The sequence below is a fragment of the Cryptomeria japonica genome, chromosome 8 (genome assembly GCF_030272615.1).
Source record: "Cryptomeria japonica chromosome 8, Sugi_1.0, whole genome shotgun sequence".
In the NCBI taxonomy this organism is placed as follows: domain Eukaryota; kingdom Viridiplantae; phylum Streptophyta; class Pinopsida; order Cupressales; family Cupressaceae; genus Cryptomeria; species Cryptomeria japonica.
In genome coordinates this window covers 132203519-132218147 of record NC_081412.1, presented here as the reverse complement: position 1 = coordinate 132218147, position 14629 = coordinate 132203519, and the positions used below count along the sequence as shown (strand labels likewise).

The window sequence follows — 14629 nt, the reverse complement described above, 5'->3', positions numbered from 1 at the left end:
TGCACATTCATTTGATACAAATGCTAGTAATAAATTATTACTTAATTTATATGAAAGATATTTTTGTTCTTACATCACAAAACTTTAAATTTCATAGAATCTATCAAAGAAGCCATATCATTTGAGAGGTATTTTTACTCTTGCACCGCTCAACTTTAAATTCCATAAAATCTATCAAGGATTCATGAGAGGTATTTTTACTCTTAAACGACTCAACTTTAAATTCCATTAAATCTATCAAGGAGTCCATATCATTTATGAATTAAAGCAAGGGAACTCTAAAAGTCGAGATCTTCAAATTTTACGTTCTATATCGTGGAGTAGCTTCTCCATGGGCAGTCGAGACGGTAACCTATTGTGCTTTTTGCATTGCAGTTTATATAATTTTAAATTGCCCCTCGGTTCTCACTTTCTGTTTAGACAACGTTCGAGACAAGGACACAGAAAACACTTAAAAGATTCCTGAATCAGATGGCAACATCGACGACAATGGATGTTGATTCTGATAAAAGCCCGACACCAACTGGGCGCATTGTGATTCAAAAAGTTGCAGGCAGATCTGCAGTGACAAGCATATATGCGAGATACCCACTAAAATTCATTCGACCCACAAAGGTACTTTTCCGGATTGCTATTCAATTACGGTTTGAGGTTTCTTAGGGCTTTATTTTCATGTGTATTTTGTTATCTTTTAAATGGAATTTTCAGGCTGTGTCTTCTGACATTGATGCTGTATGGATATACACCGTGTCGTATGGTGGAGGCATTGTCTCGGTTAGTTTCAAAACATAATAATTTATTTATTTTTCCTCATGCTCTTGTAAATGTATTCTAGTTTTCATAGTCTCCTGCTCAGTAGTTTTGGTTACGTGCTGCCTTTGGCCTGATGCTAGGTATGCTTCGATCGCTATATTAAGATTTGTGGACATAAGTCATAATGGCATGTATACCATGATCCTTACACCACCAGCTTGTGACGTTTCTGCCTGAGTGGCGGGTACGAGTTTGTAAATATAAGTCATACTCGAATGCACCTCATTAGTTTCAGTGTTCCAAGTGGAGGTGTCCCTGGTCTCGCGTCCCAGTGACCTACCTAAGATTTGGGAACTTTGAGGAGACGTCCCGTTTTTTAAAGCTTCTGTTCCATTAGAGGCAACAAGCTAAAAGGAGAGGATTGCCATTGTAAAATTTCAACTGGGTTTAGTTTGTTAAGATATTTTAATATCTTACCTTCGCATTACTGTATTTAAAATTTGAAAATAATTTTACCCTCCTCAATGCCTCATCACTATATCTCTGAGTCCCTCACTTCAGAAACTTGAAGAAATACTAATAACTCTTAGACCACACATCCTCACTGTATTGTCTACTCAGTATTCTGGATGCAGATTTGATTGTATTTATTAACTAATTGAAATTCAGATATAACATGATTTTGAATTTCAAATAATTGATAAATAGGGTCAAATGTATATTCTGAGTACCAGATAGACGTTGCCACCACCTCACATGTCACCCGAGATATGTATATAGTTTTCATAACATGGGTCACACTGAAATATGCTGTGTCATCCTTACACTACATCTTGGCACATGTCCATTAGAGTTACAGGCCACCTTTTTGTGGTGAGGGGGACTTGAACTTGTGTCAATGCCTTAGGAGTTTCTCCCATTACAATTGCACCCCAACCCCTTCAGGAGATAATTTTTTCAATGCTTTGCATCGGACGCCGACATACTGATATGCATTCTATGTCAAGAACAATCTGGTGTTTTATGTCTTTTGGAGGTGAGTGGGGGAAGAAGAGGATGGCTATTGGGCTGAGTCTCCTGCTAAAATCACCTTCAAAATTAAATGATTGCCAATTTTGATTTAAGAAAAATGTCAGCCAGAAATAAGATAAATTTTGCCAATAATTGTGAGAAATAGAAGTATTGGATATTGTTTGCAATTGTTATATGTTTATATTGGTTCATTAATTAAAACAACTGGCGAGATTATTTCCATACAATTCTAGACGAAGTCAACTTCTTTATTTGCAGCCAATGGACTTAGTTCTATTAATGATCATCCTGACGATGTGTTTGTACAATTTTAAAAGTTAAAAGTTAGGTTAAATCTTTAACTTCTTATGCTTCAAATTTCAAACAACTCGGGCATAGGTTAATTTGCAAATGGCCTATTCTGTTCGATGGGCAGGAATCACGATGAAGCCAAATTCTTTATTTGCTTTCAGATAGACATAGCTCTGTTACTAAGCATCTTGAGGAGGGCTACTTTATGTTAATAGTTTATGGTTAAAGTTTAAGACATTAGTTGATAACTTGAAGTGTTTAGATTTAAACTTGAAAGCACTTGGTTGGTACTTGGTAGCTTAGATTATTAATTTGCTAACTAGGTTAAGTAGGTTTTGATAATTTATGCTGCATCCCTTTTGAATTTTTTTTGAGATTTGAACATTTTTGATAAAAACTGACAAGTCAAGTGACTGAGATTTTTGGTTGGTCAGGGAGATTCGGTAACATGCACAATGACTATTGGGGAGGGCTGTACCGCTGTTCTAACAACTCAGGCTTCCACAAAGGTATCGTTCAATGTATTCTTAATATTAAGTTTGCGATTTTCAATCTTGAGTTGTCCGTGGAGTTCATTGTCACCCAATCAACAATATTTTAGAAGAGGGTTACTAGCAAGTAGCAACAAAATGGCCAAATGTTACCTTGTATTTAAACTTAAAGATTTATGGTTAAAACTTTTGTCTATATTTTTAGATCAATGTTTAAGATTACATTATGTAATCCATCATCTAAATGAAATAGGCAAAAATTCTGAAGATTGCAGATTCCGCATCCTTAAATAAATCTCAAAATACTGGGACAAGTGGGTTGCTGTGGGATAAGTATTGGGAGTAAATTTGCCAATGAATATTAAAATGGTGAATAAAAGGAAAAAAAAAAAAAGTAACAGCAATAATAAATTAGAATAAAAATGGTGATCTATTGCACTATTTTTTTGGTTCTTTTTATTCACCATTTTAAATTTTTGTTGGCTTTTTTCCTTCCAGTACCCGGTATTTTGAACTTTATTCAAAGACGTAGAATCTACAATCTTCACAAGTTTTTGCCTGAAATTTCCTGATAATGGATCAAGACTGTAATCCAAGATGTTGATGTAAAAATATGTACACAATTTTATCCAGAAATCTTTACATATGCAATTATGGACTGTGAAAAACTACTACCCCTAAGTGCTATGATGTTCAAAAACCTATTCTGTGAGAACCCAATGTATCTCAATTCCTTTCTGGCTGTGCTAAATGGTCCACCATATCAGCTGTTAAACATTTTAAAATCCAAAAACTTCTTTCTCCATTTACTTGTAACAATTTCAACATCTAATTGTGTTTTTTTATCTATCACCGTCAGCTCTTCATTGAGATAAATTTTATTCTGTCAGATTCCTGTTAGGATGTTTTAAATACCTTTTGGCTATATATTTTATATTCTAATTTCTGACTAAAGGATGCTGTCTAGTGAAATTGAAATTATTATGATAATTTAGAAATAGTCATTTCAAACTCTCGTTGTGATGAATCTGCGTATGATTTATCTTTATACCTTTATAAAATCTTATGATATGTTATTCCTTTTCCTTTTGTATGGAAGTAGATAAAATGTAATTATTCTTGCATATATAATTTCTAAACCGTTTCTTATCCTTAAAAATCGTTGAACCTTGTTTGTCACTCTGAACGTGTTTCATTTTATTTTTTGTTTTCTGTTTCCCGTTTTTTTGGTAACATAGACTTTAAGCTTACCCAAATTAGATTCTGTTACTTACACTGTACGAGATAGCTGATTAGTGAGTGTAGTTGAAGCTCTGTGAAATTGTGAGTTCTGCTTAATGTAATTTTTCTGTGTTGAATTGAGAAAATAGTGATCATATATGCAGGTCTACAAATCGGTTGGATCAAAGGACTCTGGGCAGTTGCTTGAAGTATGTGCTTGACCATTCCTGCAAAACCCTAGTTTTATTTAAAACTTAAGTAGACTTTTTTTTTCCTAATCTCCTACTGATCTGCTCTGCCGTGCTGCAAGGCTCAAGTAGGGCGAAGTGCACTTTTAGCTGTTCTTCCCGACCCTGTCACATGCTTTTCCAGTGCTAGATACTCCCAAAAACAAGTATTTTATGTGGCTTCAGATTCAAATTTGGTTTTGGTTGATTGGCTCACCAGTGGGCGTCGTATGCGAGGTGAAATATGGGATTTTGAACTGTACAAGAGTACGAATAATATATATTTGGAGGGAAATCAGCCATTGTTTCTTGATTCGGTGAAATGCCTTTTTCCTTACAACTCCATATTTGCCATGATAGAATTCAATACTGTATTAACTTAGAGACAAAAATAGGTTTGATCTCATTCTTAATGCCTTCCACTATAAATTTCTATGTGAAAAAACTACTTGCATTGACAGCATGCTATCAATTTCATGGCACTGGGAAGCTGAAGTCCCTTTTTAATCTTTTTAATCAGACTCTATTGGAGCAAGGTGCCGGTCTTTCTGTTGCAGATCGCATGCAAGCATTTCATGTCGTGGCAATGCTGGTGATTTTAGGGTATGTTTTTCTTTGTTTAAATAATTTTCCTTAACGTTATTTGGGCTTTGAATCTATTGTTAATTAAGATCGTGTAGGAAAGTGTGATGTGAAAGTTTTTGGTTAAGTTTTGATTGATGAGTCTAGAGCATCGTCAAGTCTGGGAGCGTGGAAAGGAGTTTGAGTTTAATCATTGTGCAGTTGATGTTTCCAGTCACTAGAGACATTCGGTCTTCCTTTGAAAGACTATTTTGACCAATCTACAAGGATGCAAATATGACTTCCAACATAGTTTGTCTTATATCCTCTTGATAAAGTTGAAACTTTATAGTTTTTCAATACTCATAGATTTTCTCCCCAAATCATGTGAAGGTTGTAGCCAGAAAGGGTTATAGATTCATATTTCTATCTATCGCCTACCTCCCATAATCAAAGTGATATCTGAGGGTTATGGTTAAACTTTCTACATGAATGATCTGTTAGCGCGAAAACAACTATTATCAAACTAGTTAGTTTTTAGCGCTACTTAGTGGAGTCCTATTCACACTAAACTTAAGCTCAGTGAGAGGTTATCTAGACTTTTGTCTCACCTCATGTAGACTCACGAAGTGTTCCAACACTTGTCCATAGAGTCCTACATTTGTTCCATACTTGGAGGGGTAGTCAGAGTTTGACTCTTACCCTCTCACCTCTTTGTGCTTGCTTTTATAAATAAGGCTCATTTGTAGATTTTACATTACATGCTTATGATATTTCTCATTTTGTAGATTGCTTTATGTGAGAGTTTTGAGTTTGCAAGTAGACTTGCAACTTCTCTCCCTTTCTCATTTGAATTTGCAAGGGTCGTGTGTGCTAGAGCAAAACAGACATCACGGTTGTGATCATATGGGCTGAGAGATGATTTCTGACATATAACATGGGTATTCTAAGACCATTATTTTTGAGTTTTTTGGAGGTCCTTCCATGGAAGGATGCACAAAAATCCATGCAGTTTATACAGTTTTGTACGACCGTATCATCGCTGTACCGTCTAGCATTAGCAAGCTGCATTGTTTTAAGTGCCTTGATTTTTGTGGTCATGTTATTTTGGGTTTTGTGCAACAAATTTTTTATTATATTTTTTGTTTTTTTGTGAAGTACAACACTGCGTAGATGTCAGTAGTCATCAATGCAGAATTGTTGACGTCACTGCTACAAGTCAAAACCACTAGTGCCCAAGATGGGTGGTTTTCTAGTGAGTGAAGGGTGGTTTTGGACCTTCGGGTGGTTTTTGGCAACCGGAAAGTGGTTTTGGAATATTCTCGTCTTTGAGAAATATTTTGGTGGAAGTTTGGAAATTTTTTTTGCTGACATCATTATGATGTCATCATTTTCTTCCCCAAGTTTGCCCCCTTCACAATTGGGTAGTTGGATGTTTTTGTTCAACTTTAGTAGGCTCGTTCTCGGTGCATTTTTTTCGTGCTTTATCCAATGATGCGGTTGGTTTGTAGAATGATGCACAATTTTTTTTTTCCAAATTGTAGTTTCCCAGAGGACACCCTGCACAGTTCCTTTTTTGGAACTTCAGAAGGCTCATTTGTGTTCATGCAGACTCCTTTTTGGGTCCCTTTTTTTTGAACCTATATTATTTTTTGAGCTCTATGCAGTGGTGGTGTTATTTTTTCATGATTATATTCTAAAATTTCGTATTTTGAATATGCCTCTTTTGAGGAATTGTTCATCAATTCCAATCTGTAATGCACTAAAATAAAATGCCAAACCACTGTATCTTTTCAGGGGCGTTCTTTTTTTAAAATAATGGGGGTTTCATTTTTTATTTTGTCATTTTGTTGAGGTTTGAAAAGCACACTTGATATATGTCTTCTTTGTCCACTTTATTAGAATATTTAATTCTATTTTAGTCACCTATTTTTAGTTCCTTGTTTAATGGTCATTTACCTTTTTTATGTAATTAGCTTTTAAGCTTAATTTAGCATTTAGCTTTTTAGTAGTTCACTTTAACGATTAGTTCTTTTTATAGAACATCGTCTTGTAAACTCTTTATATACGTGCGTATATCGTTCAATTTAATTATCCAATTATTGAATCATTCATTCATTTATTTTTCATGGTATCAGAGCATGGAAATTAAAATTTTCGAAAGTTTTTGTTATTAAAATTTTTTCGAAGATTTTATTGAAGAGATTTTTTTTAACCTGTTTTTTATTTTTTTATTTAAAAAAAAAAACAAGTTCTTTTTCTCTTTCTGGGCGTGCTAGGGCATTCTTGTAGGGTTCGTGATCAGTTTTTGCAGGTTTTGTGCTAGGATTTTGCAAGGAGATAGGTCTGCAAGTTTTGTTTGGGGCGCAAAATATTTTTTGGGGTCATATTTTTCCTTCCAGCAATGCGAAATTTTCGTGTCTCTTTCTGGGCCCTTCTGTGATTTTTGTGACTTGAAAAATCTGCTTTTTCCTTGCAGTCGCGTCTCTTGAAATCGCGATTTTCCTACAGTCGCGTCTCCTGAAATCACAATTTTTCGCAGCCTCTGCAGACGACTAGGGTTTTTTAGCGCTATTTTTTACCTGTTCTGGGTTCTGCGGATTTTTACAGTAATTTTTCACGATTTTCTGGCTAGGGCACAACCATTTCATACTTCTGCCAGCGAATTTCTGCTCATCGACTAGGGTTTGACAGTCGCGTTTTACTGTAGTGACTAGGGTTTATTGTCCCGACCTAGGGTTTCATTACCCTACTATTTTTTTTTACGTTTTTTTTATTAAAAAAAATTCGTCCTTTTTCAATTTTTTTTCAAACAAAAATCTGAGGTATTTTTTTTTCTGCAATTTATTTTTTTCTGATTACTTTCAGGAAAAATTCAGGGTTCTAATTTGCAGAAAATCAGAAAATTTAATTTTTGTTTTTCTCCCAAACCTTGAAATTTGCGCTTTGGGATTGGTGCCTCGATTTCTGCTCCAGGGTTTCATTTTTTTTCTTGCAGCAGCTTCTATTCTGATTTTTTAATCAGATTCTTCTGTCTCTTGCTTTTACTTAGTTGACCTTGTTCAACCTCGATTTCCGTGATGGCATCTTTGACCAACATCATGTTGGAACACAGTCAGAAGTTCAACGGCCGCAACTACAACACCTGGAAATAGCGCATGTTGACTATTTTTGAGTATTGTTGCCTTGATTAGATTGTTTTGGGCAAAGAATCTCGTCCTACAACATGTAATGATCAAGACAAACATGATGTGAAGAATCGAGAGACTGCCATGCTTATCAAACTTTCAGTCACAGATGATCAACTCCCTCAGGTGCCTTCAGGTAAAACAGCTAAAGAGATATGGGATCTCTTGAAGGATCTTCATGAATTGTCCGACAAGAGTCGAGCTTTCTTTTTGAAGAATATGCTGTTTTCTATCATGATGGATGAGAAGTCATCTATCCAGGCACATCTTATGAAGATCAAGGACACTTGTGACTAGTTGGAAGTTATCGAGCGAACCATGGTGGAAGAGGATATGGTAGTGATCACGCTGAAAAGCCTTCCCAGATCCTACGAGCATTTCATTGATACGCTCAATGTCTCCTCCACTAGTGTTGATCTGAAATTTCCTGATCTCTGCAACAAGCTTCTACAACAGGATCGATGAAAGCAGTAGTTTGGAAGCAGCACTAGTTCATCCACTGAACAGGGCTTCACAACCTCAGCTTTGCATAAGAACAAGGGTAAAGCTCTGTCCTTCCAGCAGAAAGGACAAGGTGAAAGTCAACCTCAACAATCTTCAAAGAAGAAGAGCTTACAGTGTTCCTACTATCATATCTATGGCCATTTGGTGAAAGATTGCAGGAAATTGATAGCATCCCAGCAATCCAAACAGGGAAGGTCCAAGCAGAAAGCCAATTCTGCCACGCATCCTGATCAAAATTATTTGCCTTCTATGTGTTCATGGCCCAAACCTCATCTGATGATGTTCAATCATAAACCTGGTACATTGACTCTGGAGCCTCTCGACATTTCACACATCGTCGGGATTGGTTTTCAGATGGAGACGCTTGGAGAGCATCCAAGGTCTTACAGCTCGTTCATGCGGATATCTGTGGTCCCATGAACACTCCATCAGTCATTGGATGTAGGTATTTTCTATTATTCGTTGATGATTTCAGCAGACGCATGTGGGTTTATTTTCTTAAGCAGAAATCAGAGGTGTTCACCATGTTTCAGAAGTTTAAGGCCTTAGTGGAAAAAGAGTCTGGCTGTTAGATAGTCACTCTTCGGTCCGACAATGGAGGGGAATTTTGTTCTACAGAGTTAACCAACTTTTGTGCATCACATGGCATTAAGCATCAACTTACCACACCTTACACCCCTCAGCAGAACAATGTTGTTGAGCGCAGGAATCGTATAGTCACTAAGATGGCTCGGTCTATGTTAGAGCATAGAAATGGTCCAAAACACTTTTGGGCAGAAGCGGTCTTCACTGTAGTCTACCTTCTGAACCGGTCTCCCACAAAGGCCGTTAAGAAGATGACTCCAGAGGAAGCTTGGTCTAGCAGGAAGCCCAAAATCAATCATTTGAATTTTTTTGGCTCTACAACTTATGTTTGGATTCTAGATGCCAAGCGCACCAAACTGGATCCAAAGAGCCAGAAATTGATGTTCACCGGCTATAGTGACAACCACAAGGCATATCGACTGATTGATATAGACACTAATCGCCTCATATTCAGTCGAGATGTAGTATTTGATGAAGAAAGAGGGCCTTTTCAGCCTTCCTCTCCTGATTTGAGCACTGAGGATCAGCCTCCAAAGGCTGCAAGTATGGGTGTTCGCCTTCCCTTAGCTCCACCTGATGGGAGGGATTCAGTTGACTCTACAATTGTGGGGTCTCCTAGGCATGACATTGCACCACCTAACTTTCCTCAGGACCTTCTGGATCCACATCCAGAGGAGCTTGCTCCAGATATTCCAGGTAATCTTCTTCATCTTGCAGCAGATGTTGGTATTTCTACTCTCTGGCCTAAGTGGTGGGCCAAGACCATTGGTGATCTTCATGATGATGAGCTCATTGAGGCTAGATCAGTTAGAGATAAGAGCAAGCGAAACACAGTTAATTTTGCTCTTATGGCCAACATTCACAGTATTTATGAGCCTCAGACATATTCAGAGGCTAAAGGTGTACTTGAGTGGGAAAAGGCTATGGCAGCTGAGCAACACAGTCTCCTGAAAAACAACACTTGGGTATTGTTAGATCTTCCTCCAGGTAAGAAGCCCATTGGTTGCAAATGTGTGGTTAAAGTCAAGTATAAAGCTGATGGAACCCTTGATAAGTACAAGGTTCGGCTAGTGGCAAAAGGGTTTTCACAGAAGGAGGGCATCGACTATGAGGAGACATTTGCTCCCACAACCAAGATGAGTACCATTCGGCTTGTCCTCGCTCTCTCAGTTCAGTTTGGATGGAAAGTCCATCAAATGGATGTCAAGAGTGCCTTTCTCAATGGTGCTTTGCACGAAGAAGTCTACATGGCGCAGCCTCCAGGTTTCAAGGTTGCCGGTAAGGAACACCAGGTATGTAGACTAGTCAAAGCACTCTATGGCCTCAAACAAGCTCCTCGTGCATGGTACATAAAAATTGATAAGTACTTGATTGATCAAGGCTTTCAAAGGAGTCCTTCAGATCCCAATTTGTATGTCAAACATACTAGTGATGATATTCTATTTTTAGGAGTCTATATTGATGATCTCATCATTACTGGCAGTGCAACACATTTGATCATGCAAGTCAAACATAATTTGTGTAAGCATTTTGATATGACAGATTTGGGACTTCTCCATTATTGTCTCGGTGTAGAGGTTTGGCAGACTGATAGCCACATATTCATTTCTCAGTCAAAGTATGCCAAGAGCCTACTGGATAAGTTTCGAATGCAAGATTTCAAACTTGCATCTACACCTACGGAGATAGGGCTGAAATTATCAGCCAAATCAAATTCACCTATAATGGATGAGTCTTCATTCAGGCAACTAGTGGGCAGCCTCATCTATCTCACCACCACTAGACTTGACATCAGTCATCCCCAAAAGTTGAACATTGGGTTGCAGCAAAGCATGTGCTTAGATATGTGAAGGGCACTCCCAATTTTGGCATTCTGTACAATAGAAGCAAAGATCCTAGGCTGGTTGGTTTCACAGACTCAGATTGGGCAGGTTGTGTTGATGATAGAAAGTCAACCTCTGGGTGTGTTTTCAGCTTGGGTACAGGTGCAGTCACATGGACCAGCAAGAAACAACAGGCAATAGCTCTTTCCTCGACTGAAGCAGAGTATCGGGGAACTGTTAAGGCAACATGTGAGGCAATTTGGCTACGTAGGATGCTTGCAAACATGGAAATGTCTCAACCAGGACCTACTCCCTTGTTTTGTGATAATCAAGGGGTTATGAAATTAGCCAAAAATCCTGTCTTCCATGAGCGGACAAAGCATGTGGAACTTCATTGTCATTTCATCTGCCAGCATGTTGAAGATGGATTAGTGATACTGCAGTACATTCCTACAGAAGATCAGACTGCAGATATCCTCACCAAGTCTTTGAGCCAGACAAAGTATCTCAAATTTAGAGGGCAGCTTGGTGTGATAGATAGAATGACCATTAAGGGAGGGTATTAGAATATTTAATTATATTTTAGTCACCTATTTTTAGTTCCTTGTTTAATGGTCATTTACCTTTTTTATGTAATTAGCTTTTAAGTTTAATTTAGTGTTTAGCTTTTTAGTAGTTCACTTTAACGATTAGTTCTTTTTATAGAACATCGTCTTGTAAACTCTTTATATACGTGCCTATATCGTTCAATTTAATTATCCGATTATTGAATCATTCATTCAATTATTTTTCACACTTCATGACATAAAACTTGTGAAAACTCTACAAACAACAAATAACTTTGTAAATCTACATGTATAAAGTGTCAAAAAACTAAATGTGTGTTCTTTAGGAAGGGAATGTTGTACTTGCACTGAATTATAAATTGTAATGGGGGGTTGTGTAGTGCCATGATGAATCCTAGCAATGGATCCTTGTGATTCTTGCCTCATGTGTGTGTGCCATGATGTGTTAATTTTAGGATCAAACTGTAGCAAATTAGATAGCGGTAACAGAAAACAAATCAATGTGCACAAGAAACACCAAGAATACCCTGGGAAAACCTCCCCCTTGGAGGTGAAAAACCCAGCTATAGATCTCAGATATTATTATGCAATAAGCAGAAGTATCTTTACAATGAGCTTCAACACTTGAAGCAATCAGCAAACTATGCACAGTAGTATAATGTCTTCAACCTAGGGCAAACATACAAAGACGAACTTATCTGCAATACATATGATATTCGCTTTCACAAGAAGGGTTGCTGTCTCTGAGATGAAGTTTGCTGCACCTAGGGTGAAGTTCGCTACCCTCAAGGATAGTTCGCTGCCACTTAAATGAAGTTCACTGTCTACCAAGAATGGTTCGCTGTCTTCAAAAGATGGTTCGCTGAACACAGCTGCTGAATAGAGATATTCGCTGATTATAGAAGATATTCGCTGTGTTTGTGATTGTGTTTATACAATGATTGATGCCTTGTATATATAGGCGACTTAGCCCATTAATTCTCCCAAGTTGGCTTGCATGAAGACTATATTTAATTACAATTCAATGCTTAAAGTTGGCGCCAAAACTGAAATAGCCCCACATGTTACAAGCAAGATATGATTATTGCATTATGGGACATGACTAAGGCCAAGGGCCAATTAGTCACCCAAACGTGCTAGGTCGGCCCTAGTAGGGATCCGACCTAGCTACAACATTAACACTTCCAAATATTGGATACATAAAAATCAATTACATCCTTCAATTGCAATAGCGATTATTGATTTGCATTATATTCATGTGGTACTAAGTACATTAGAACACTTCATTAGAGTTAAGCTTTGTATTCTTTTGCTCTGATATTTTTGCTAACAATTGAAAACTACCACGTCATGTCTTGTGAAATCACTTCAATACAAGTACATACCCAGATTTTGAACTGTTCTTTTTCTCAGTGAATTACATTATTGCTGCTTAATTAAGTTCTAATGTTTGTGTCTTAGAAAATATTTACCTAGATAACATAAATATTTTTGTTAATCATAGAGGATCCGGTTAATACTGAGAGGGGGGGTGAATCAGTATTAACAAGAATTTCAAACTTAAAACTCAACCTTATAAAACTTTACCAAATCAATCATAAAGCAGTAATAAACTCTTTACCAGTACCGGTAATCACTAATAATCATCTACTAAACTGATTTATCATGTTTGCACATTAATGTTCATTTACCATGCATTAACTGAAAATAAAACATAACAACACATTAAACCATTCACCATATGAACACCATGTTTTTCACGTGGAAACCCAAATAGGGAAAAGCCATGGTGGGAATTGGTACCCACAAATATTTTGCACTCTTTCGGAATGCACCCTGTTAGGAGCCAAGCTCGGTTAGAAGCTTACAATGATGCTCTGTTAGGAACAGACCCTGTTAGGAGTCACCCGGTTAAGGGATTTGGATAATGAGCCTTGTTAGGAGCTATGACCTGTTAGGAGTCACCCGGTTAAGGGATTTAACACTCAGATGCTGAGCTACTTGGTTAAGGGTTTTACAATGTAAGGCCTGTTAGGACCTTACCCGGTTAAGGGATTTTAGCTGCTGCAATTGTTAAAGAACAACAGTGAAAAATATGGGTATAGCATTTAACTGCTTGCTTGATCATATCCAATTCTACTCCAAATCTGCAACACTTTGGCAGATCTCTCACACTCTGGTTTGGTTTCACACACTTCTCAAAACCATCGACACAACAAACATCAACTATACCGACCTAAATAACCTTTACAACTTAGTCGGTTACAAAACCCTAAGACCTACATCATAGATCATCACAGATCTTTACAACTCATTACGGATCATCATATGGATCATTACAATCAATTACAAATCAATATCAACCGTTGAGTGATCGTAACTCATCACAACAACTCGATCTGATACAAAGTCAAACCCTTAGCTCATTCCGCTAAGCACTTTGCACATTCCCAAGAAATTCCATCTAGATCGTGCCAAAACATAATTCAAACACTTCACACGGGTTGTGCCACGCCACAACCAACATATGAACTTAATGTAGATCATCGCCAAACCAAAAATCATTACCGGTTAAGAGAATTCTTTACCAGTCCTTAAACCCTTCTTTAACCCTAGCAAAAATATCACATAAATCATAAACATGACTTCCAGTAACCAAAACATGATGCGGTTCCGGTCAGATACATATTACAATGATACAAACTCATATTCCAAACCGCAACACTTCAATCATCACCAATCGCCGGAATCAATCAAAACATTTCCTTGTTTACTAATTAAGGTCCTAATTCTCAGTTCAATGTCCTCAATACTGGTAAGGCATTTCCGGTAGACCAAAAAGACTAAGATGACAAAATACAACATAGTAGACATCAGTTGCCATCAATGACAACACAAATAACTGATCACAGTCATCCAACCATGTCAAAGTCATCCAATCATGCAATCTCAATCTCTTCATCACAATGTCATCACAAACAGTCCTTTACCGGTTCAGTCATCATTCTTCATCTGCATCAGTTATGCCAAACATGCCAACACTTCTTTCATTTGGATGACTCTCTTGATACATTTTGCAGTTTTTGTTTGTCTCTGATGGCATTATTCAATCTCTTGGTCATTTAGATCTTCAACCTGTATAATTTGAGGTCTCCTAAATGGCAACTTAGTCTTTGTTGTTATCAATTCCTAATACAGCCTGGGAAAAATGCTAAATGGATAATGGAATTATCTGCCCTTGCTGAAAAGAGACTTTAGTTGCAGGTCATAGTCTTAGTCACCGCATTCACCAAATTTCCGGCTTCAGGTTCAGAATTCGACAAATGTATAAAACTTAATAAAGTTCGGAAAAATTCAGCAGAATTTCGTATGGCAAGCCTAGCCACT

The 14629-nt window shown here is 37.3% G+C and overlaps 1 protein-coding gene across 3 annotated transcripts in view; it reads left to right on the top strand.

The window, feature by feature from the left end:
* The first annotated feature begins 202 nt into the window (after positions 1 to 202).
* The window catches only part of LOC131041632 (urease accessory protein D), a 35339-nt gene continuing 20912 nt past the window's right edge, over positions 203 to 14629 (top strand). The window contains exons 1-7 of one of the 3 annotated variants that reach the window (XM_057974779.2): positions 203 to 347; positions 472 to 615; positions 709 to 774; positions 2511 to 2585; positions 3953 to 3997; positions 4099 to 4332; positions 4536 to 4618. In XM_057974779.2, the coding sequence (XP_057830762.2) occupies positions 472 to 615; positions 709 to 774; positions 2511 to 2585; positions 3953 to 3997; positions 4099 to 4332; positions 4536 to 4618 (647 nt within the window). In that variant the 5' untranslated portion in view covers positions 203 to 347. The other 2 variants (XM_057974782.2, XM_057974783.2) reach the window with 2 other exon arrangements.